Raw genomic sequence first — 22,142 nt, 5'->3', positions numbered from 1 at the left:
AGTGTGGTGCTTTAGTGCTTACAGTACAAGTACAGTAAAGGTTACTGTACTTGTACTGTACGTGTGCGTGTGCGTGTGCGTGTGCGTGTGCGTGCGCAATAGACAGTGACACTTGGTGTTCCATGCTCGGACGGACCGAGTAAGTAAGGCTAGAGTAAGGCAAAATTCAATAACAACAACAAAAAATCTATTATCATTTCTGTTCAAAATAAAACACGTATATATGTATGTATGGCCTACAGAGCCTACAGAGCCTACAGAGTGGGGAACTAGGAAGGGGGCGATGAACACCTGTTTAAGGGGAAATATATCATTTCCTCTCCGTTGGGCCTTTTAAAAGATGTAAGTGGTCTACATTTTTTGAGGGAGGGGGTTAGGGCATTCCGCCTAGGGTGCTGTAGTATCCTAGAAGGAGAATGTACCCATATTTGTTTTGAATCAATCAATCAATCAATCAATAAAAAGCTGTTACAGAACTAATTGAGTAGGCCTACACTGGACCACAAGCACCCCTGTACGACAGCCTCAGGCCTACTTTTAACAAAAGTGTTGGTCAGTTGGTGTCTTCAATCAGAAGATGGCTTCTACGTTGGCAAATGTTCAGAAGTCCCCCCAGCAGTAGACTTTTCCTTTCTTTTCTTTTCTTTTCTACAGTATTTTAAATTAAACATAAATGGCTGCGTGTCAGGTTATTGGATTCGTGGCGCCATCCAGTGGGGAAAGAGTGCAAATGTGGGGTGGGAATTGTGTTGACTGTTGACTGTGTTGAGCTGTTCAGGGGAACAGTGTTCCCTTAATTACCACCACTGACGGACGGACGGACACGGACGGGGTGCAAAACATAGGCTACTCTCCCCATGCCTTCGGCCTGGTGGAGACAATAACCCCTAGTTTGACACGGCACATGCTACTTGAAACAAAATTACAATTATAAATATTTGCCTTATAGGTTTTTAATTGTGCCCCAACTTTCAACCACTGGATTTACCATGATCCAAAAATGTTCAATCCATCACTTTTTCGTATGTTATTTGGATGACCCTAAGGATCATATAAAACCTTGTATTATATTGCAATTTCTTTTGGGCCAAATCTTACAAGTGTGAGTTGTGAGTGACCCAAAAACACAAGAACAAACGCAAGCAAAGGCTCTCCACCAGGAGGATAGGAGAGTGTGTGATGTTTGGCAAAATGTTTAGGAGTAATTTAAACAAACTTGGGATATCCGTGGATATGCAAACTGTTTTGTGGTGTCTGCGCCCACACTCTTCACAGTGAATGCCCTGCGTTCTACAATTACACACGACATGCCATCCCTACCAGACATACAAAACACCTGCCTTGTTTCCTCAGTGTTTCTCTTCTTAGTTCAACAGTCAGTTACTATAGTGTCATATCCCTGTTAAATTCTCTTTGACCAATGAAACATGTTGCCACCCGCACTACTTTTATCACATTCAGTTTCAGTCATATTCCAGTAGCTACAGTAATTATCCACAGTAGACATAACATTTACATTTTTATTGGAGGAACAGAAAATCAGCAGCTCACATAAAAAAATATATTCATGACAATGTCAGCATAAAAGTATTAATGAGACGTTCTCAGTTTTGCTGTGCGTCTTCCTTCGGTCCCGAGGAGCTGTGAGAGTACCAACACTTCCTACAGTTCAAGCTGGTTGCATCGCAGGTGTACGCATACTGGCAGCAGTGCCCACCATCTGCGCAGCACATCGCCTGGAAATTGACACAGTTCCTCATTCAGTCATATGTACATGTACCACATTATGAATAGGCTAATGCATGTTGAAGGCATAAGCCAATAGGCCAATAAGGTCCCATGACACGCCCCGAAAATATAATTTCTGATACTGTACGTACATCACGTGGTTTGACTGAAAACATTCTGGCCTTGATTCTTCCGCACCCAAGTAGGCTACACTTCATTCAACTGTATTCAATGCTTTCACATTGCATTAAATTATAATTAAAAAAAACACTCACTCATGTGAAGTGATGGGCACTCTTATCATCATACATCTTCATACATCACATTCCGTGCTCACCCAATCAAATCATCACAAAAGTCATTCTGGCCAATCACTTTTGGCGTCTTCACTTTTCTGCCCTCACTTTTAGCTTCAATATGTAGGTACTTTGCTCAAACATCTCTGTGAATTCAAGGCTTTATGTAGTGCATACTTTATATAAAATAAGCCAACTACTCCTTTAAGTAATGGCATAAACATTTTTAAAAGTCTTGATTGTTCAATGTTTTGTAGGCTTATTGTTTTGAATCCCCATCCACAATGCATACACCATTGAATGATAAATGCTAGCAGTTGCCTGGGTCACCAGAGGTGGGAAAGGAATCAAAAGTAAAAAAAATAAAACTACTCCATTACAAGCCAAAGGTACGGAATTGAAAATTCCTTTGAGTACAAAGTACAAAATCTGCTATTTTCAAATGGCTGAAATGTATATGGGGTTGAAGTGGTTAATGTATGTTTTCTAATCAAAATGAAAATCTACTATAGTAACTAACGTTTTCAAATAATTCTAGTGGAGTAAAAGTAAAAAAACTTTGGCTCTGAGACGTAGTGGAGTAGAAGTAAAAAAAAGTCCAGTACTTATAAGTAAATGCACTATAGTTACTTTCCACCATCAGCGGAGCCCAGCACCATTGGAGCCTTACCAGTGGGTAGGGACAGCAGACCCATTGGCCCGTAGGTGGTGACTTGCAGCATGTGTTCCCTGCGGGGCAGTAGAACCTGTTGTCACAGCGGATGACTCCGACCTCAAGGGCACTGGACTTTGTTAGAGCTGTCAAAGGTTTCTGCAAAATAGACATTGTTATCGTATAACAGTGTAATATGCTGCTGTCTTTGGTTTGGCCACAACGTTACAGTATATGAGTATGTTCACACGCACACGTGCATCCAAATGTACAAACACTGCACTTAATTATATCTATGCCGCTGCATTGTCTGTAAGGAAGCCAAACGAAAATAAGTTTTACTTTTATGTATACCTTGTACACAAGATAACAATAAAGTCCAATCTTGAACCTTGATGTTTGGATACTATCAGTTTTTTTTGTTGTTTCAAATTATACTAAAACTCATTTGCAACGCATTTGCCCTACCATGTCTGTTTTTAATAAAAAATCACACCTGTGTGAACTGAGTGGTGCAATCCCCCCCCCCCCCACCACACACACACACACACACACACACACACACACACACCACTCTCTCTCTCTCTCTCTCTCTCTCTCTCTCTCTCTCTCTCTCTCTCTCATTAGCAGGCAGCAGGCACAGCAATACCCCTCTCTCTGTTTCTGGCGCCCCCTATTGGTATTAATAAGTCACATACTCCTGCGCATGACCATTGATACATGATACAGGTACACGGACATTGCTGGTTGTAGGAGTGGTTGCACCACTCAATAATAACAAATAACAAATAATAGTAAGTGAAATGTCTGTGAGATTATCAGCCATCAGGTAAGAACAACCCAGTTTGTGAAGTGGAGTGATTTTGGCACCTGTATTGATTATATAGGCCTACGATACAATAAAACCATCAGTGTTAATGTACCCATTTGTAACTCCAAGTGTACAAATGTAACTAAACACTCTCAAAGTTAAATCAACATACATATTGCAAAATCAGACCGATATTAAGTCAGGAGGGGGAACTGCTCTCTCTGAATACCGTCTGTTGTGGCTCCCAGGCCCAGCTCACCCTGCCTCCAAGTTAAAGCGTCCTTAGAGTGAGCTGGTACAGATACCTGCTTTTGTAACCTGTCTGGTGGCCAGTTGGCCACCCACAGACGCTCCCACCAATAATGGAGCGCCAATGTGCATGCCCACACCCATCACCAACCAAGTGAAGTGAATATAACCATAGGCTAAGCACTCTTTGGCTCCTACACCGTCTGCAGTTCCCCACTGAACTGTGCACTGAGAAGCAGTGTTTATATGCGGATGGAACTCTACAAATAGAAAATATAGGTGTATTTCCTGAGTAGGCTATGAGTCCATTCAAAAGGGGAAGAAGACCAGTCATGAAACCCAATTTATACTTTGAAGTACGACGGTGTCGCTTCACTAACTACTAACTAGAATGACAGATCACTGGTTTTCACTTGAAGTATATAGGATTGGACTATACCGAGCTCTCCTCCTCCACCTCTGCAGGCCGGCGTTGCACCGGGTTGCTGTGTCCCTGGTGTTGAAGTGCAGCGACGGCGGGGACTGCAGCCACCTTCTTCAGCATCGGTGCACTCACCCACGGCTGAGCGACTCTCTCACACGACTGAGCGGTGATGTCGCAGCGGAAACCTGATGGACAGCAGTGGGCCTTGTCGGGGCAACACACTGCCTTATACGGGGACGGACATGCGAGCACACACGCGCGCGCACACACGCGCGCGCACACACACACACACACACACACACACACACACACACACACACACACACACACACACACACACACACACACACACACACGCACACAGTTACATTTTTCATTGCCTGAATGGATATATCATGCGTTTTATGGTTGTTATTATTATTGGTGACAAGCCTTGACTCACATTTGGGTAATGGCAACATTCGTATCCATGCTCGGTCGCACAACACGTGGCGTGATTGACGGCGCATTGCTTCCCGTCAGGACATGTGACAGAGCAGGACACCAAACCCCACCCTGCTGCACCCAGAAGCACCAAGCTGCAGATGAGCCTCCTCCACATCTAGACAGAGTGTGTTGTTGAGTGATTATACACTAGATAGATGCTAGGGCAAAGTTTGTATAATATAATTATGGTTGGCCAACGTTTCTATTTGAATGTTAAAGGAGTGTAGGCTATAGTTGCACAAACCTTTCAAATATATAGTTTATTGGTGCCCAAAGGGGGAATTTCATATTAACACCCATTCAGGACGGGAACCCCTTTTGGTGTTTTAAGGATTATGTTATAATTTGGCTATTAGATCTACAAGCTCATAGCGCTGCACCGAGTGCCACGCTACGAGCTTGTATAGATCTGCTATTTTTGAAGAGAAAAAAAAACGTTAAAATGTGGCGCAAATCTTTGAATATATATTCTTTCAGAGCGAACGTTTTTTAACTCAAATCTTTGCTTCTGAGGAGGTCCCTGGAACAACCTATTTTCAGATAGGGGTCGGCGGGGCCAATTACATTTTATTATAATTGTTGGGGTCCTTGACATGAAATAGTTTGAAAACCACTGTTATAGAAATAGGTTTTTCAGAAAACTGTGATGATTTAGAAGAGATTTTGTGGAATCTGGTCTCAGTCCTAAATGTAACAACAGACGAGAAGAAGAAGAAACAGAGGGGATAGCCACCATTACACAACAACAAAGATCACTCGTCATATTTTACTCTCAATTCTATCTTCCAGCTCTGTTTACTAAGAGCTCCGGTCAGAATGGGTTAAATGGGGGTCCGTAGACTAATGCATGTGAAACAGGGTGTCCTTGAAACTAAGGGGGTTGAGGATCACTGCTAGAGCCGTAAAAATATTCTCTTATGAGGGTCCCTGGCATATGTTTTGTAAATGGGGGGAGCGTGGGCTAATAACTGCATGTCAATGTGGGGGTCCGTGACATGGGAACCACTGTCATACATGATATAGGAGAAACTGAAATTGGACGTGAGGACACAAATAAGTGAACAGACCAAATTGGAACTGGAATACTATAAAAACTCAAGCTAGTGAATGGGTATATATTCTCTCCTGATTGGTTGAAATTGGCAACCCAAAATGAAAAAGTATTTAATATGTATTAAAGAGCTGGAGAGACATGGAGGCTGACCTTACTGAACAAACACTGTAGAAATGATCATCGGTAAATAGAGCTTTAAACTTTCAACAAAAAACTGTAGACACAAAATCCATTAGTTAGTTAGTTAGTTAACTTAATAACAAGTCTACAGTGAGTCAATGTGTCATTCATTTCGTGCCTTACCTTAATTGTGCCCAGTTGTTGGTTTGAGTTTGTTTAGCTGTCATAAAAGCACCAGCAAATTTGAAGTGTCCTATCATGTAACCGGCCAGCACTCCTTTTTATACGGGAGGGGATTCCCTTTCGCTTTTCAGAAAACAGAAGTAAAACTTTGTGAGAACATTCTGTTCATACCCTGCAGAATACCTACTGCATGTTCACACATCACAAGACATGATACGTTTTGATTCCTCCTGGGCCTATACTGCCTCTCTTATACATATAGCCTACTGTTTTATCACAATGTTATTAACACCTTTATTCAGAGGAACTCTGATGTCACGATCCGTGACGTTTTCTGTTGTGCTTTTGTTTTGTAGTATTTTTGGTCCCTTGGTTTCCTCTGTTGCTTTTGTTACCTGTGTTGTCTCACCCCCTGTGATTATTAGTTTTCTCCACCTGTGTCTTGTTGTCTCTCAGCCAATCCCTGTGTTGATTTTGTTAGTTGTTCACCTGTGTCTAGTCAGTCTTTGTTTATATATATATGCCCCAGTGTGTTTCAGTCCTTTGTCAGATCCTCATTGTATGTCATGAGTGTACGTCCTAGTTTTTCTCCTCGTGTTCCAAGTACCGTTGTTCCTAGTTCCTAGTTATCAATAAACTCTGTTGCATTTGACATCCTCTGCCTCCGCCTGTCTGTCTGCACTTGGGTCCTACACCTTCTCTGCCCTGCACTGTGACAGAAGGATCTGACCATATTGGACCCAGCGGACAGAGGTTTGTTTTTTTGATTTTTGCCAAGCTGCTTTGGCTGTCCACCATGGCTGAGCTGCCTTTTTCTGCCAAGGACTTTGGTATTGCTAAGGACACCTTTAATGAAGATCCTCAGTTCCTTCACCAACTGGCTATTTATTGGAGGCGGGATCCAGTGTTTGCCCAGTATATGGGGTTTTTCAAATGGGAGAGGCAGGGAGCCATTTTTCCCCAGCTGCCTCAAGAGGTAGTCCCACCGGCCTCCCCTGCTCTTCAGCCCACTACCCCTCCAGTTCTCCAGCCTGTTCTCCAGCCCAGCTCTCCGCCACCCAGCCTGCCTGGCCCTCCGCTGTCTGGCACTCCGCTGCCTGGCCCTCCGCTGCCCGGCACTCCGCTGCCCGGCACTCCTCTGCCCGGCACTCCGCTGCCCGGCACTCCGCTGCCCGGCACTCCTCTGCCCGGCCCTCCGCTGCCCGGCACTCCGCTGCCCGGCCCTCCGCTGCCCGGCCCTCCGCTGCCCGGCACTCCGCTGCCCGGCTCTCCGCCGCCCAGCCTGCCTGGCACTCCACTGCCCGGCACTCCGCTGCCCGGCCCTCCGCTGCCCGGCACTCCTCTGCCCGGCACTCCTCTGCCCGGCACGCCGCTGCCCGGCACTCCGCTGCCCGGCACTCCGCTGCCCGGCACTCCGCTGCCCGGCACTCCGCTGCCCGGCACTCCGCTGCCCGGCACTCCGCTGCCCGGCTCTCCGCCGCCCAGCCTGCCTGGCCCTCCGCTGCCTGGCACTCCGCTGCCCGGCACTCCGCTACCCGGCCCTCCGCTGCCCGGCACCCCTCTGCCCGGCACTCCTCTGCCCGGCACTCCTCTGCCCGGCCCTCCGCTGCCCGGCCCTCCGCTGCCCGGCACTCCGCTGCCCGGCACTCCGCTGCCCGGCCCTCCGCTGCCCGGCCCTCCGCTGCCCGGCCCTCCGCTGCCCGGCCCTCCGCTGCCCGGCCCTCCGCTGCCCGGCCCTCCGCTGCCCGGCCCTCCGCTGCCCGGCACTCCGCTGCCCGGCACTCCGCTGCCCGGCACTCCGCTGCCCGGCACTCCGCTGCCCGGCCCTCCGCTGCCCGGCACTCCGCTGCCCGGCACTCCGCTGCCCGGCACTCTGCTGCCCGGCCCTCCGCTGCCCGGCCCTCCGCTGCCTGGCACTCCTCTACCCGGCCCTCCGCTGCCCGGCACTCCGCTGCCTGGCCCTCTGCTGCCCGGCTCTCCACCTGCAGTCCCGTCTGCAACTCCAGCTCCGCTAGACAACGCCTCTGTTGCCTCGTCGCGGCCCCCAGGCCGACCTCCAGACACCTCCTGTGCCTCGTCGCGGCCCCCTGGTCGCCCGCCATACGACAACACCACAGCTTCGTCTCCGCCTCCCGGCCGTCCCCCTGAGGTCATCCCTGCCTCTGCCCCCGAGGTCGCCTGTTCTTCCCCCTCCCATCCTCCAGGTCGCCCACCAGACATTACCTGCTCAGCCCTAGTCCATTCCCCTGGTGCCTCTGCCTGCAGGTGTCACCCCACTACGACAACCATGCCCATGTGGGGTCCAGGTTCCCAGACCTTTTTTTCCTTTTCTTGGCCCCATGACTGTCTCCCTCCTCCGGACCCCCACCACCCACCCTGCTCAGTGTTTTGGACAATGTTATGGACAATATATGAGGGATGTCTGGAAGCCATCCCTTAAGGGGGAGGTACTGTCACGATCCGTGACGTTTTCTGTTGTGCTTTTGTTTTGTAGTATTTTTGGTCCCTTGGTTTCCTCTGTTGCTTTTGTTACCTGTGTTGTCTCACCCCCTGTGATTATTAGTTTTCTCCACCTGTGTCTTGTTGTCTCTCAGCCAATCCCTGTGTTGATTTTGTTAGTTGTTCACCTGTGTCTAGTCAGTCTTTGTTTATATATATATGCCCCAGTGTGTTTCAGTCCTTTGTCAGATCCTCATTGTATGTCATGAGTGTACGTCCTAGTTTTTCTCCTCGTGTTCCAAGTACCGTTGTTCCTAGTTCCTAGTTATCAATAAACTCTGTTGCATTTGACATCCTCTGCCTCCGCCTGTCTGTCTGCACTTGGGTCCTACACCTTCTCTGCCCTGCACTGTGACATTATTCAGAGGAACTCTGATAACACCGTTATCCAGATGGATAACGGTGATAATGGCAAATGTGGTGACTATAGGCTCAATACTTTTAGTATAGGCTACTGAGTAAAAGAACAGCCAGAGTACATTTCTTTTATTTCTGCGTTATTTTGTTTTTTTGTGAGAAAATCGTCTAGTATTAAGAAGTACTGTAGATCACAGCTTCCTTATTTAAAGAATTATGAAACAACTTGTGACAAAGACACATGAGTTATTGTGAAATATGTTTATTACATTTGATGAAGCATTGATGTAGACCCACTACCTTTATTTTGATACCTCCTGTTCATCCACTTGGTTCTCTCACTTGGAGATGTAGTTGGCTGGGGGGCGGAGGCCAGGGCCCGCCTTGGGGAAAAGGGGTAGCACAAGCCCTGATCCTCACAATAGGTGGATGTCCTGTCACAGTCAAAGCCATTAGGACAGCAATAGTCATCCAAACAGCATCTACTCTGAAAAGGACAGAGATATACCAACAAGAAGGCCAAAAGTGATCAGTTGATAGTTCATAAAAAATCTTGTTTTCATGCAGTTGAAAATAAATCGGACACTCATTAAATAATTCGATATTTAACAAATGATGTTTCTGTTATACCAGTATAGGCTACATACTTCATTGTTAGCAACGTCCTAATACACAGTGATTTCCTATAGGCCCTGCAGGAAGGCTATGCTAAAAACATTATTTTTATTTACGCTAAAGAGGAGAGGCTGGTCTGATTTCCACGTGAGATTTAAAAACGAAAGTAGCATAGCCTTACTGCAGGCAGGGCAGAATCATAGAAGCAGTAAGGCTATGTACCAGAGCTAGGTCACACCATGCATGGCCTGCTGTCGCTGTCCATCGGCGGTGGTGCTGAATTCCCCAATTCCCCATTTGTGCCATATTTGGTGATGATTGGAGCAACTGTGTGCCTGTGGTCCCCGGGGGACCCTGACGTGGCCCCTGAAACCATTGGGTTTCATTTAACACTCTCAAGAGTTAAGGATTTATAAGGATCCATTTGGTTACCAACTTGCCATCATTTATCTGGGGACCAGCTAAATTAATTGAAAATGGTGGACCCTATTGTAAACAAGTGTAATGCTTTATGGTGTCGTCCCACAGTTAAAAGTTTAGTTGTGCTTGAAATGTAGTGTAATTCTGCAAACTGTTAATAAATAAATACTTCAATCAATCAATCAAAACCACCTGGATATAGGATCACTGGTTCACCACCTTATTTACCTCTATGAAGGTGCCAACTATAGGCTCAATACTTTCAGTAGACTACTGAGTAAAACAACACGGTATACGTTTATTTTATTTTCTGCATTATTTCTTTTTTTTTGGTGAGACATCCGTCAAGCATTAAAGGACGACTTCACCACTTTTCAACCTATCTTCATATAATTGGTCCTCAATAATGTTCATGATAAAATACCACCAATGAACCAATGAGGACAAATTATATGAAGATAGGCTGAAAAGTGGTGAAGTCGTCCTTTAGATAAGATTAATGTAGAAATATTGTAGATCACAGACCACTATTAAAAAGTCCCATAGTCTCTCAAGCTTCCTCATTTAAAGAATTATGAAACAATAACTTGTGACAAAGACACATGATGAGGTATTGTGAAATCAGTTTATTTAAGTTGATGAAGCAAATAGAAATACTTGTCAGCCTGAAAACAAGTATTTGGTGTCTAATAGAGACCACATGTGATACTGTAATATTCTCATTTCTTGGTTGTCTTGCATGATGACAAACCACCGTGGGACAGCATTGTGACACACAGCTGGTGCATGGACTGTCTTCAGAGTCACAGAAAAGCACTAGATGTGAAATAAAAATAATAAATACAGATCAGGGTTTAATATTCATTCCATAAAGCATCACACATGATGATGTTACAATATATTATGTACAACATGTCGGTTGCCAGCAACCCACCTAGAACTGTGGAGCAGTGGTTTTCAACTGATTGTGAACGAGGCACCACCACCCAGACTTAGAACCAACCTGGGGACCACCACCCTGACATAGAATCAACCTGGGGACCACCACCCTGACTTAGAATCAACCTGGGGACCACCACCCTGACTTAGGGCCGATTCATACTCCTATTTTACCGCTGTTTCGGCGCTGTAGTGCCGAAATGATTTCGGCTCGTCAGAAATTTTCAGTAGCACCGAAGAGCCGGTACCCGCCCCCCCGAACCTCAAATGACGTCAAATTGTAGGCTCTACAGCGCCGAACCGACTTTTATTCGGCTCTAAAATAGGAGTATGAATCGGCCCTTAGGATCAACCTGGGGACCACCACCCTGACTTAGAATCAACCTGGGGACCACCACCCTGACTTAGAATCAACCTGGAGACCACCACCCTGACTTAGAATTAACCTGGGGACTACCACCCTGACTTAGAATCAACCTGGGGACCACCACCCTGACTTAGAATCAACCTGGGGACCACCACCCTGACATAGAATAAACCTGGGGACCACCACCCTGACTTAAAATCAACCTGGGGACCACCACCCTGACTTAGAATTAACCTGGGGACTACCACCCTGACTTAGAATCAACCTGGGGACCACCACCCTGACTTAGAATCAACCTGGGGACCACCACCCTGACATAGAATCAACCTGGGGACCACCACTCTGACTTAGAATCAACCTGGGGACCACCACCCTGACTTAGAATCAACCTGGGGACCACCACCCTGACTTAGAATCAACCTGAGGACCACCACCCTGACTTAGAATCAACCTGGGGACCACCACCCTGACATAGAATCAACCTGGGGACCACCACCCTGACTTAGGATCAACCTGGGGACCACCACCCTGACTTAGAATCAACCTGGGGACCACCACCCTGACTTAGAATCAACCTGGGGACCACCACCCTGACTTAGAATCAACCTGGGGACCACCACCCTGACTTAGAATCAACCTGGGGACCACCACCCTGACTTAGAATCAACCTGGGGACCACCACCCTGCCTTAGAATCAACCTGGGGACCACCACCCTGCCTTAGAATCAACCTGGGGACCACTGTTGTTGGGTAGGGGATATGGGCTAAGATTAGTGGTTTTGTAACACTTGCCATGTGTACACATCTCACTGTTTCTCAACCAATGGTCCACTGACTACTAATAATTTCCTAATAAAAATGACTCAACCAGACAATCCGGTGCACTTCTTCTATTCTAACTCCCTTTTTCTGTAAAATTTCAAGAAATAGGTCATTCAGTTCACTGTTGGAAGCAATGTTTTTTTTTTTATCAACAAATCCTACATTTCTAAGCTCAGGGACCACATGCAATACCTTCACCTTAATTTAGGACAAAAGGCCCCATAACCACAGTGAAAATGTATGTCCTTTATGCTTATACCTCCTGTTCATTGGTTCTCCCACTTGGAGATGTCGTTGGCTGGGACAGAGGCCAGGGCCCGCCGTGGGGCAAAGGGGTAGCGCAAGCCCTGTTTCACACAATAGGTGTATGTGCTGTCACAGTCAGAGCCATGAGGACAGCAATGGACCCCATCCGAACAGCATCGACTCTGAAAAGGACAGAGATACCAACCAAGAAGGCCAAAAGTGATCAGTTGATAGTTCACACAAATCTTGCTTTCATGCAGTTGAAAGTAAATCGGACACTCATTAAATAATTCGATATTTAACAAATGATGTTTCTGTTATACCAGTATAGACAGTATAGGCTACATACCTCCTTTTGTCAGCAACGTCTTAATACACAGTGATTTCCTTTGACTTCATACAAATAGTTTGTATAAAGTAGTTTATTAAGCCTCTAGAACAAAATGACATCCGTGGTTTAATGCTGTACTCAATAAATCACTTAACGTACAGGGGAGTAGGGGCAACACCACCATGTGCCCGCCAGTGTGAAGCAGCAGGTAAAGCCGTCATCACAGTAGGACGTGCTGTCACACCACACAGCGTTAGGCTTGGATGGTTGGACCGTCTCCTCACGAAGGGTCATCTCCAGCTCCTGGCTGTGCTCGGGCCTGGTTTCAGAACCTCTCCCCAGTAGGTGAGCCGTTTGGAGGGACTGAGAAGAACTGGAGGACTTGGCTCCTGTGGCTCCACCTTCTTCAGCATGGGAAAGCTGTCCTGTCCACCAAACCCTACACACTTGAGTGTGGCAGCGTTGCAGATCTTGCCATTAGGGCAGCAGTGGACCTTGTCAGCACAGCACACAGCCTGGGGAAAAATAAACAATAGGCAATAATACAAACATTATTGTGCATACAGGAAGACTCATTGCAATGACACATACTTGCTAGTAATCATTGACTATTCAACGGTGAAAGTGGGCCCTATTGTCGATATTCACACATGGGCCATAATCAACTTTATTTATTCATACTCCAGGTCCAGTTAAAAACAGACAACATAAAATACTACATACAAACAGGAACACCCCTATCGCATAAAAACAGCAGTTTTACAGTAAACATACCAGTGCTTCCAAAAAGCAGACCGATACCTAGTTATACTGAGGCTGGGGTTACACAGCAGCATAATTATAGAGTTCTGAGACTCATTCAGTCTACACATAAATTTGTACATCAAGTTTCTCAGTAAGGCGTGAAAGTGTACACACTCCCCACACTACAGAATAACTCACTTGCACTGCACCACCTTGGTTTTTCAACAACATCACATCACATCACATCACATCACATCACATCACATCACATCACATCACATCACATCACATCACATAACATAACATCCTACTGGTGGGGTGTCCAACCCTGAGTATGTCATACCGTATGTGCAAAATGGATTCAGTTAAGTTATGGTGGGCGTGGGAGGTGAAACACCTTTCTATAAGACTGACGTGGGCTGTCATTGGCTACGTTTACATGGACAGTTAAATCCCCTTTTCATTCAGAATAAAAGTTAAATCCTATTAAAAGTTGTCATGTAAACACCTACAAAAACTTAAATCGGAATGAAAATGGACAATCTGATTTAAACTTAGATCTGATGTAACTGACCGGATTATTCCATTTTTAAATCCTATTGAAACAATTGTGGACTCATGTAAACACTCATTCGGATTTAAGTTCATTCTGGTCTTTCTTGTGCATCCTTGTTTCCATGTAATTGGTATGGCTATATTATGCTCTTGTTTTGCGATTAATTATAAGAAACTAGACATGTTTAATTTCTCTCTCTGAGAGCAACCTCTCATAGGCTACAGGATACATCAAATATAAAGTAATATGTCATAAAAGTGTTTTTTTATTATTATTATTATTATTATTTTGTTTTACCTGAAATGTAGTGGAGTAGAAGTAAAAGTATTGGAAATTGGAAATACTCAAGTAAAGTAGAAATACCTCAAATGTTTACTTTAGTAGAGTACTAAAGTAAATGTACTTATTTACTTTCCACCACTGGACGTAAACATATGCGCCCCGCCCCCCATCCAATCAGAAGCCTTCCCAGCCCCAAACCTGATGTGGAATGAAATAATGGGATTTAAAAGTATTGTCCATGTAAACACTCATTCGGAATGACCATTTCCCATGTAAACACGCAGCAAAAAACTTACTTCTGAATTAATTAATTCTGAAGTTTTCATTCTGAATGAAAAAGCCCTCATGTAACCGCAGCCATTGTATCGTAACTGGCAACCGGTTTTTCTTCTCCTGAATGCTGATCAGAGCAACGGTTACCGAGCTATGGCCATTTCAAAAGTTAGAAACTGCTGTAGTGCCCCACATGTGTCTTTCAATGGCTCTTTTGTTTTGTTTTTGTGTGTGACTATTGTCATGGCAGATCCCTGAACAGCATTTGTGCCATATTTGGTGATGATTGGAGCAACTGTGTGCCTGTGGTCACCGGGGGACCTAGACCTGGTCCCCGGGGGACCTTGACCTGGTCCCCGGGGGACCCTGACCTGGCCCCTGATGACACTATTGCCACGGAAGACCCTTGAACAGTGTTTGTGCAATGATGCACTTGCAGCACCCAGGTCCACTGTCTGGGATGTAACATTCTGGGGCCTGAACCAAGGACCTCTTGCACCCCAAGCGAATATCATAACACAAGTCCATTGACTTGTTTGCCACTTTGGCTTACCTTTTGTGTAGCAGCTCTATTCACCCTCACAATGTAATTAAACACAGATTCACACCCGTTGTCTTTTACATTTATAAAGCACTTTCCAATGTTGAAAGGTGTGGGAACATGTGGTGTAGTTCATGTTTTTGGTGCACCTGGTGATTGTCATGGAGTGTGCTTCATGGAAATCAAATGCTCCTCCTACTATGTATGTCCTAAACATTTTCCACTCACACATAGCCTGCAATAAATATACTTATTCTCTTGACAGATTATGCAACCTGGCAATAGCGAATTGATCAGTCAGTTACATTGAATAATTTACATGAGAATATAAATAGTTCGGAAAATAAAACGAAATGCAGGAAAACAAATCTATTTCGAATCACTTTGGCCACTGACTCAAAATACATTTTCTTTTTAGTTTCTGTTGCTTACTAATTTACCTTCTTTAATTCTTTTTTTCCCCTTTCAGATCCTCATTTTTCAAATAGCCTACATCTTCAAAACATGTGACATTCATTTCCTGTCTATTACAGCAAACAATTATTGTCCAGCTGACCAGCTGAGTCTAATTGTGATGCCCACTAGCGGTGCTGTTGTTAACTTACATTGGAATAAGGGCAACAGGCAAACCTCCCAGGAATCTGGGACAAACAGCAGGTTTCGCTATCCGAGCAGCGACCTCCATCAGGGCAGATGTAACCCTGAGAAAATCCAGCTGCCATCAACAACAGTGCAGCACACGTCCACATCTAATGAAGAGAATGGTCAAAAACATTCAAAGATACATGCATTATTAATTACCGTTATCCTTCGTGCCAAACAGTCGGTCTATTCACCCTCTTAAGTATTGTCTATTTATTAAAGAGCTGGAGAGACATGGAGACCGCTGTTACTCAACAAACACTATGGAATTGATCATCAGAATCAGGTTTAACTTATAAAGAATATAGCCAGACACAAAGAAAATGAGGTAGTTATCAATGCCAACATTATTAGTTTTAAATAACTAAAGTAACTACAGTAACTCAAAGTGTCATTCATTTTGTGCCTTACCTTAATTGTGTCTGGTTGTTGGTTTGAGTTGGATTAGTTGTCATGAGTTCAGCACCAGCCAATGAAGTGTCCCATGTAACCTATTATATCACTCCTTTTTATACTGGAGTACTTTTCAAAAAACAGAAGTAAAACTTTGTGTTCATCTTGTGTGAGAAAATCCCTCCTATGGACATGTGCAGAGAGCCTGTCCTCTTCCTCACGCCCTCCCTCCCCTCTCCACCACGGACGGCTATGGTACCATGACCCTTGACCCCCACCATGATGATGCATGGTGTGAACTTTTGCAGACGTTAACTGGCCTAAGTGAACCGGGCGGTTTTGTTTTGTGTGTGAAACATGTCCAATGTTTGTGTATAGGTCAGTGGTGTTCAACCCTTTTCATATCAAGGCCCATTATATTTATTCAGCATTTGAGCCACGGAACCACCATTTGATGACATTTAGCCTCGCAGACCCAAAACTAAGGGATATTTTGTTATCGTTGGATAACGTTTTTACACATTTCCATGCTGTATTGATGTTGGCACCATTAGGAGAGACAACAGGTAAATGTTGATCAAAATGTGTAGACTTCTTGAAAATTAAAGGACCACTGCACCACTTTTAAACCTATCTTCATATAATTGGTCCTCATTAATGTTCATGATAAAATACCACCATTTTCTTTCTACTCAGTCTGCGTCTCATAGGAGGTCTGTGGTCAGTTCAGAAACCCGTCCTCTAGTGACATCATTGATGGGGAATCCAAGCTAATATAGAAACGGCAGGCTTTCTAATACTGATCTGTTGCAATGTGATAATGGCAGCCATCGTTCTCACGATAATAAATCTATATAATCTATAAAGAAAATTAAACTGCCTACCTATGGTGTCACTTGGTGGACGGATTTCTGAACTGCCCACAGCCCTCCTATGAAACACTAGCCTTGGCACCATTTCATTTAGGGTATATGATCCTGTCGGTTATCGTTATGTCATGTTGTAGTATTGTTTTGTAGTCGACAGGCAGGAACAACAGACGGCAACTCCCTTTTCCGTCAAACCGATTTTTCTCAATAAAAGCTACAGGCTACGAGAGCTTTTATTGAAAAAAACCGGTTTGAGGGAAAAATAAGTTGCCGCCTGTTGTTCCTGCCTGTCGACTACAAAACAATACTACAACATGGCGTAACGATATCATTCGCTCCCGACAGGATCATACAGACTTTTGAAACAGAGACCAGGCTTTCCTCCGAGGTGGTGGAAAGCCTGGTGAGGCGAGGTTAATGAGACACAGACTGTACTATGTAGAAAACAATTGTGCTATTTTATCATGAACCAATGAGGACCAATTATATGAAGAAAGGTTGAAAAGTGGTGAAGTCGTCCTTTAGGTAAGATTAATGTCGAAATACTGTAGATCACAGACCACTATTAAAAAGACCACTTCCTCATTTAAAGAATTATGAAACAATAACTTGTGACAAAGACACATGATGAGGTATTGTGAAATCAGTTTATTTAAGTTGATGAAGCAAATAGAAATGCTTGTCAACCTGAAAACAAGTATTTGGTGTCTAATAGAGACCAAATGTGATACTGTAATACTCAAATTTTTTGGTTGTCTTGCATGATGACAAACCACCGTGGGACAGCATTGGGACACACAGCTGGTGCATGGACTGTCTTCGCAGAAGAGCACTAGATCTGAAATAAAAATAATAAATACAGATCAGGGTTTAATATTCATTCCATAGCATAAAGCATCACAATCACACATGTTATAATTTACAGTATTATGTACATGTCGGTTGCCAGCAACCCACCTAGTACTGTGGAGCAGTGGTTTTCAAATGGTTGTGAACGAGGGACCACCACCCTGACTTAGAATCAACCTGGGGACCACCACCCTGACTTAGAATCAACCTGGGGACCACCACCCTGACTTAGAATCAACCTGGGGACCACCACCCTGACTTAGAATCAACCTGGGGACCACCACCCTGACTTAGAATCAACCTGGGGACCACCACCCTGACTTAGAATCAACCTGGGGACCACCACCCTGACTTAGAATCAACCTGGGGACCACCACCCTGACATAGAATCAACCTGGGGACCACCACCCTGACTTAGAATCAACCTGGGGACCACCACCCTGCCTTAGAATCAACCTAGGGACCACCACCCTGACTTAGAATCAACCTGGGGACCACCACCCTGACTTAGAATCAACCTGGGGACCACCACCCTGCCTTAGAATCAACCTAGGGACCACCACCCTGACTTAGAATCAACGTGGGGACCACCACCCTGCCTTAGAATCAACCTGGGGACCACCACCCTGACTTAGAATCAATCTGGGGACGAAATAATTTCCTAATAATGACTCAACCAGACAATCCGGTGCACTTCTTCTATAGCCTGGTTAATAAACCAGACCGAATCAACCGTTGGCAAAAAGCCTGTGCGATATTAGTCTGGTTTATTAACCAGGCTACTTCTTCTATTCCAACTCCCTTTTTCTGTTGCATTTCTTGACCTCCAACTTAAGGACAGTCATAATAGGTCCCCAGGTCATTCAGTTCACTGTTGGAAGGATTTTTCTTTTTTTTTAATCAACAAATCTAAGCTCAGGGACCACATGCAATACCTTCACAGACCACCAGTGGTCCATGGACCACCTGTTGAAAACCCCTGCTGTAGAGGACAAGGATCAGAAGTGTTATTGTGTCATACCTTCGCTATTGAAAAATAGCAGATCTACAAGCTCATCACTACAAGACTACAAGTCTGCTATTTTTGAAAAATCGTAAAAATGCGGCACAAATCCCCCAATTCAAATGGGGGGGGGGGGGGGGGGGGGTTAACACCTGCAACACTCTGTGCATTTGCAACACTCTGTGCATTTGCTCTCTCTCTCTCACCCAGAGATTGGGGTTTGAGACGAGACATATAATTCTGGGGGTCCTTGGCATGAAATTGTCTCGGATCGGGGAAGAGGGACTGTGTTATGAACGTCATCCTGCACCAGGGGAGGATATATTGACTTTAAACTTGCTTATCCTTGCTGTGAAAACTCACAAACCTTAATTTAGGACAAAATAGCTCCATAACCACAGTGAAATGTATGTCCTTTATGCTTACCTGTTCATACACTTGGTTCTCCCTCTTGGAGAAGATGTCGTTGGCTGGGACGGAGGCCAGGGCCCGCCGTGGGGCAAAGGGGTAGCGCAAGCCCTGTTTCACACATGTGGTCTTGCCACAGTCATAGCCATAAGGACAGCAACGGCTGCCATCCAGACAGCATTTACTCTGAGAAGGACAAGAAGAAGCAAAGTGGTCAGCTGATAGAGGTCAGCTGATAGTTCACAAAAACCTAATATTCATGCAGTTATAAAACCCCCTTCTTTGTTCCCCAACATGTACATATGTTATTTTTTTTACCTTTATGATGATTTGAGTTTTGTCGTTAATTTTCACGTCATGATTATGAATTGAATACCCAGGACCTGGATGGAAGGACTTTTTTTCAGTGATCCCTTTGGACGTGTGTTTGACTGTACCCTGTACTGATGACATTTCTGTTTGACTGTACCCTGTACTGATGACATTTCTGTTTGACTGTACCCTGTACTGATGACATTTCTGTTTGACTGTACCCTGTACTGATGACATTTCTGTTTGACTGTACCCTGTACTGATGACATTTCTGTTTGACTGTACCCTGTACTGATGACATTTCTGTTTGACTGTACCCTGTACTGATGACATTTCTGTTTGACTGTACCCTGTAATGATGACATTTCTGTTTGACTGTACCCTGTACATTTCTGCCAATAAAGTATTCAATCAATCAATCAAGTAAATCGCACTCATTAAATAATTAAATATTTAGCTAATGATTTTTCTGTTCCATCAATACGGACAGTAGTAGCAGCCTAGTATACATCCTATTGTTTGCAACTTTATACAATACAGAATACACATACAATAGCAACAATAACAATTATAAATGGGCAAGAATCAATTAATAAATAATATAATATAGAATGTTAGCAAACTTCTTAATAGACAATGATTCTCTTAGATTTAATACAAATGGTTTTGGTTTCTTATTGGGGGCGGCAGTAGCTCAGTAGAGTAGCCGGATGGGAGCTTTGCCTGTGATGTTCCCAATTCCATTTCAACCAGTTTAATTTCAAGGACCCCCAATTTGACATGCATTAGTCTACGGGCCCCCATTTAATAGCATTTCTATCTCTGGGAAGCCCCAATTTATATTGTAAAATCAATGCTAATTTAACTGAGAGTTACGGACCCATAAGGGTCCATTTGGTTCCAAATTATCATCTAGCTATGGGTCCCCCCTGGAACTCCCTCAAGTACCCCATGGGGGTCCCCGGACCTCACTTTGGGAACCACTGTCCTACGCCATCGGTGTGTGAATGGGTGAATGTAGTGCACAATTTATCTAAAGCGCTATATAAATGCACCATTTCCATTCACAATTTAGCCTCTACAACAAAATAGTACATATTAGCGATGAATGACATTGACTTCCGTGGTTTAATGCTGTGCTCAATAAATCATAACTTAACGTACTGTCCTACGCCATCGGTGTGTGAATGGGTGAATGTAGTGCACAATTTATCTAAAGCGCTATATAAATGCACCATTTCCATTCACAATTTAGCCTCTACAACAAAATAGTACATATTAGCGATGAATGACATTGACTTCCGTGGTTTAATGCTGTGCTCAATAAATCATAACTTAACGTACAGGGTTGTAGGGGCAACACCACCATTTGCCCAACTGTGTGAAGCAGCAGGCAAAGCCGTCATTGCAGTAGGACTTGCTGTCACACCACATAGCTTCAGTCTTGGATGGTTGGACCGTCTCCTCACGCAGGGTCATCTCCAGCTCCTGGCTGTGCTCGGGCCTGGTTTCAGAACCTCTCCCCAGTAGGTGAACCGTTTGGAGGGACTGAGAAGAACTTGGCTCCTGTGGCTCCACCTTCTCCAGCATGGGAAAGCTGTCCTGTCCAACCCCTTCACACTTGAGTGTGGCAGCGTTGCAGATCTTTCCATTAGGGCAGCAGTGGACCTTGTCAGCACAGCACACAGCCTGGGGAAAAATAAACAAACAGTTGCGCATGCAGGAAGACTCACTGCAATGAACACATCATTTCTAAGCATTGTCTGACACTTAACACTGGAAGTGGGTCCTATTGTCGATATTCACATATATTGGCCATAACGCTTTTCATTAAAGGACCACTAGAAACTGCAGGCTTTCTAGTCCTGAAAAGTTACAATGCAAATTGGAAGCCATCGTTGTGAGCTTGTAGATTCAAAACAGTAAAAAAGGCAAAGTAGTTTAGGGATAATGGGTTTAGCATGGACGAAAATAGTCTATTTTAGGTCATGATGATGTAACGATGATAAGAGCGGCCCTCACTTCACACAGGTGTGATTTTTAGTAGTAATAGCCATTACTGGAAAATAATCGAATGCCACATGTTTTGAAAATATAGGCCCAACATTTTCAAAACATGTGGCATTCGATTATTTTCCAGCTATTTGTCTTATTTTGGTGCAGATTCTGTTGTTGACTTACATTGGAATAAGGGCAACAGGCAAACTTCCCAAGAGTCTTGGATGCACAGCAGGTTTTGGTATTCGAGCAGCGACTTCCATCAGGGCAGATGTAACCCTGAGAAAATCCAGCTGCCATCAGCAACAGTGCAGCACACGTCCACATCTAAAGAGAATAAAACAAACTAAATTATGCATTATCAATGACCATTATCCTTCCTGCCAAACAGTAGGCCTGGCCCAATATACATCCTCTTCATTTTTAACAATTCTCACAAATGAGTAGCCTACAGCCCTACACACACACACACACACACACATTAAACGGCACTGGAGTTTTTACACTTAGTGGCGATCGGTTACATGATTTTCATTTAGACAGAAAAAAAATTCTGTACGTGTTGAACCACGCGATTTATTATTTTAGCTAAAGGTAATTGTAGGATTAAATCACCCATTTACATTGGGGCTCTCAGGGGCCCTTTGGGGAAACTGGAGGGTTTGAGACCCTG

At 44.5% G+C, this 22,142-nt stretch overlaps 2 protein-coding genes across 2 annotated transcripts; both read right to left on the bottom strand.

Annotated features, from left to right (window-relative positions):
- Nucleotides 1-1,555: 1,555 nt before the first annotated feature.
- On the bottom strand, nt 1,556-16,066 carry LOC310868070 (progranulin-like). Its single transcript, XM_083778316.1, has 5 exons — nt 16,049-16,066; nt 4,603-4,761; nt 4,176-4,385; nt 2,695-2,835; nt 1,556-1,736 (listed from the first exon to the last, which is right to left on the bottom strand). Exons 2-5 carry the CDS (start codon nt 4,759-4,761, stop codon nt 1,605-1,607), a joined length of 642 nt encoding a protein of 213 aa, XP_083634442.1. The 5' UTR covers nt 16,049-16,066; the 3' UTR covers nt 1,556-1,604.
- Nucleotides 16,067-17,571: 1,505 nt separating this feature from the next.
- On the bottom strand, nt 17,572-21,795 carry LOC310868220 (progranulin-like). Its single transcript, XM_083778541.1, has 4 exons — nt 21,653-21,795; nt 20,816-21,160; nt 19,178-19,345; nt 17,572-17,737 (listed from the first exon to the last, which is right to left on the bottom strand). Exons 1-4 carry the CDS (start codon nt 21,767-21,769, stop codon nt 17,732-17,734), a joined length of 636 nt encoding a protein of 211 aa, XP_083634667.1. The 5' UTR covers nt 21,770-21,795; the 3' UTR covers nt 17,572-17,731.
- Between the last annotated feature and the right edge of the window lie 347 nt (nt 21,796-22,142).

This window comes from Protomyctophum parallelum (assembly GCF_964188405.1).
Source record: "Protomyctophum parallelum genome assembly, chromosome: 1".
In the NCBI taxonomy this organism is placed as follows: Eukaryota; Metazoa; Chordata; class Actinopteri; order Myctophiformes; family Myctophidae; genus Protomyctophum; species Protomyctophum parallelum.
This window is presented reverse-complemented; position numbering and strand designations above follow the sequence as displayed.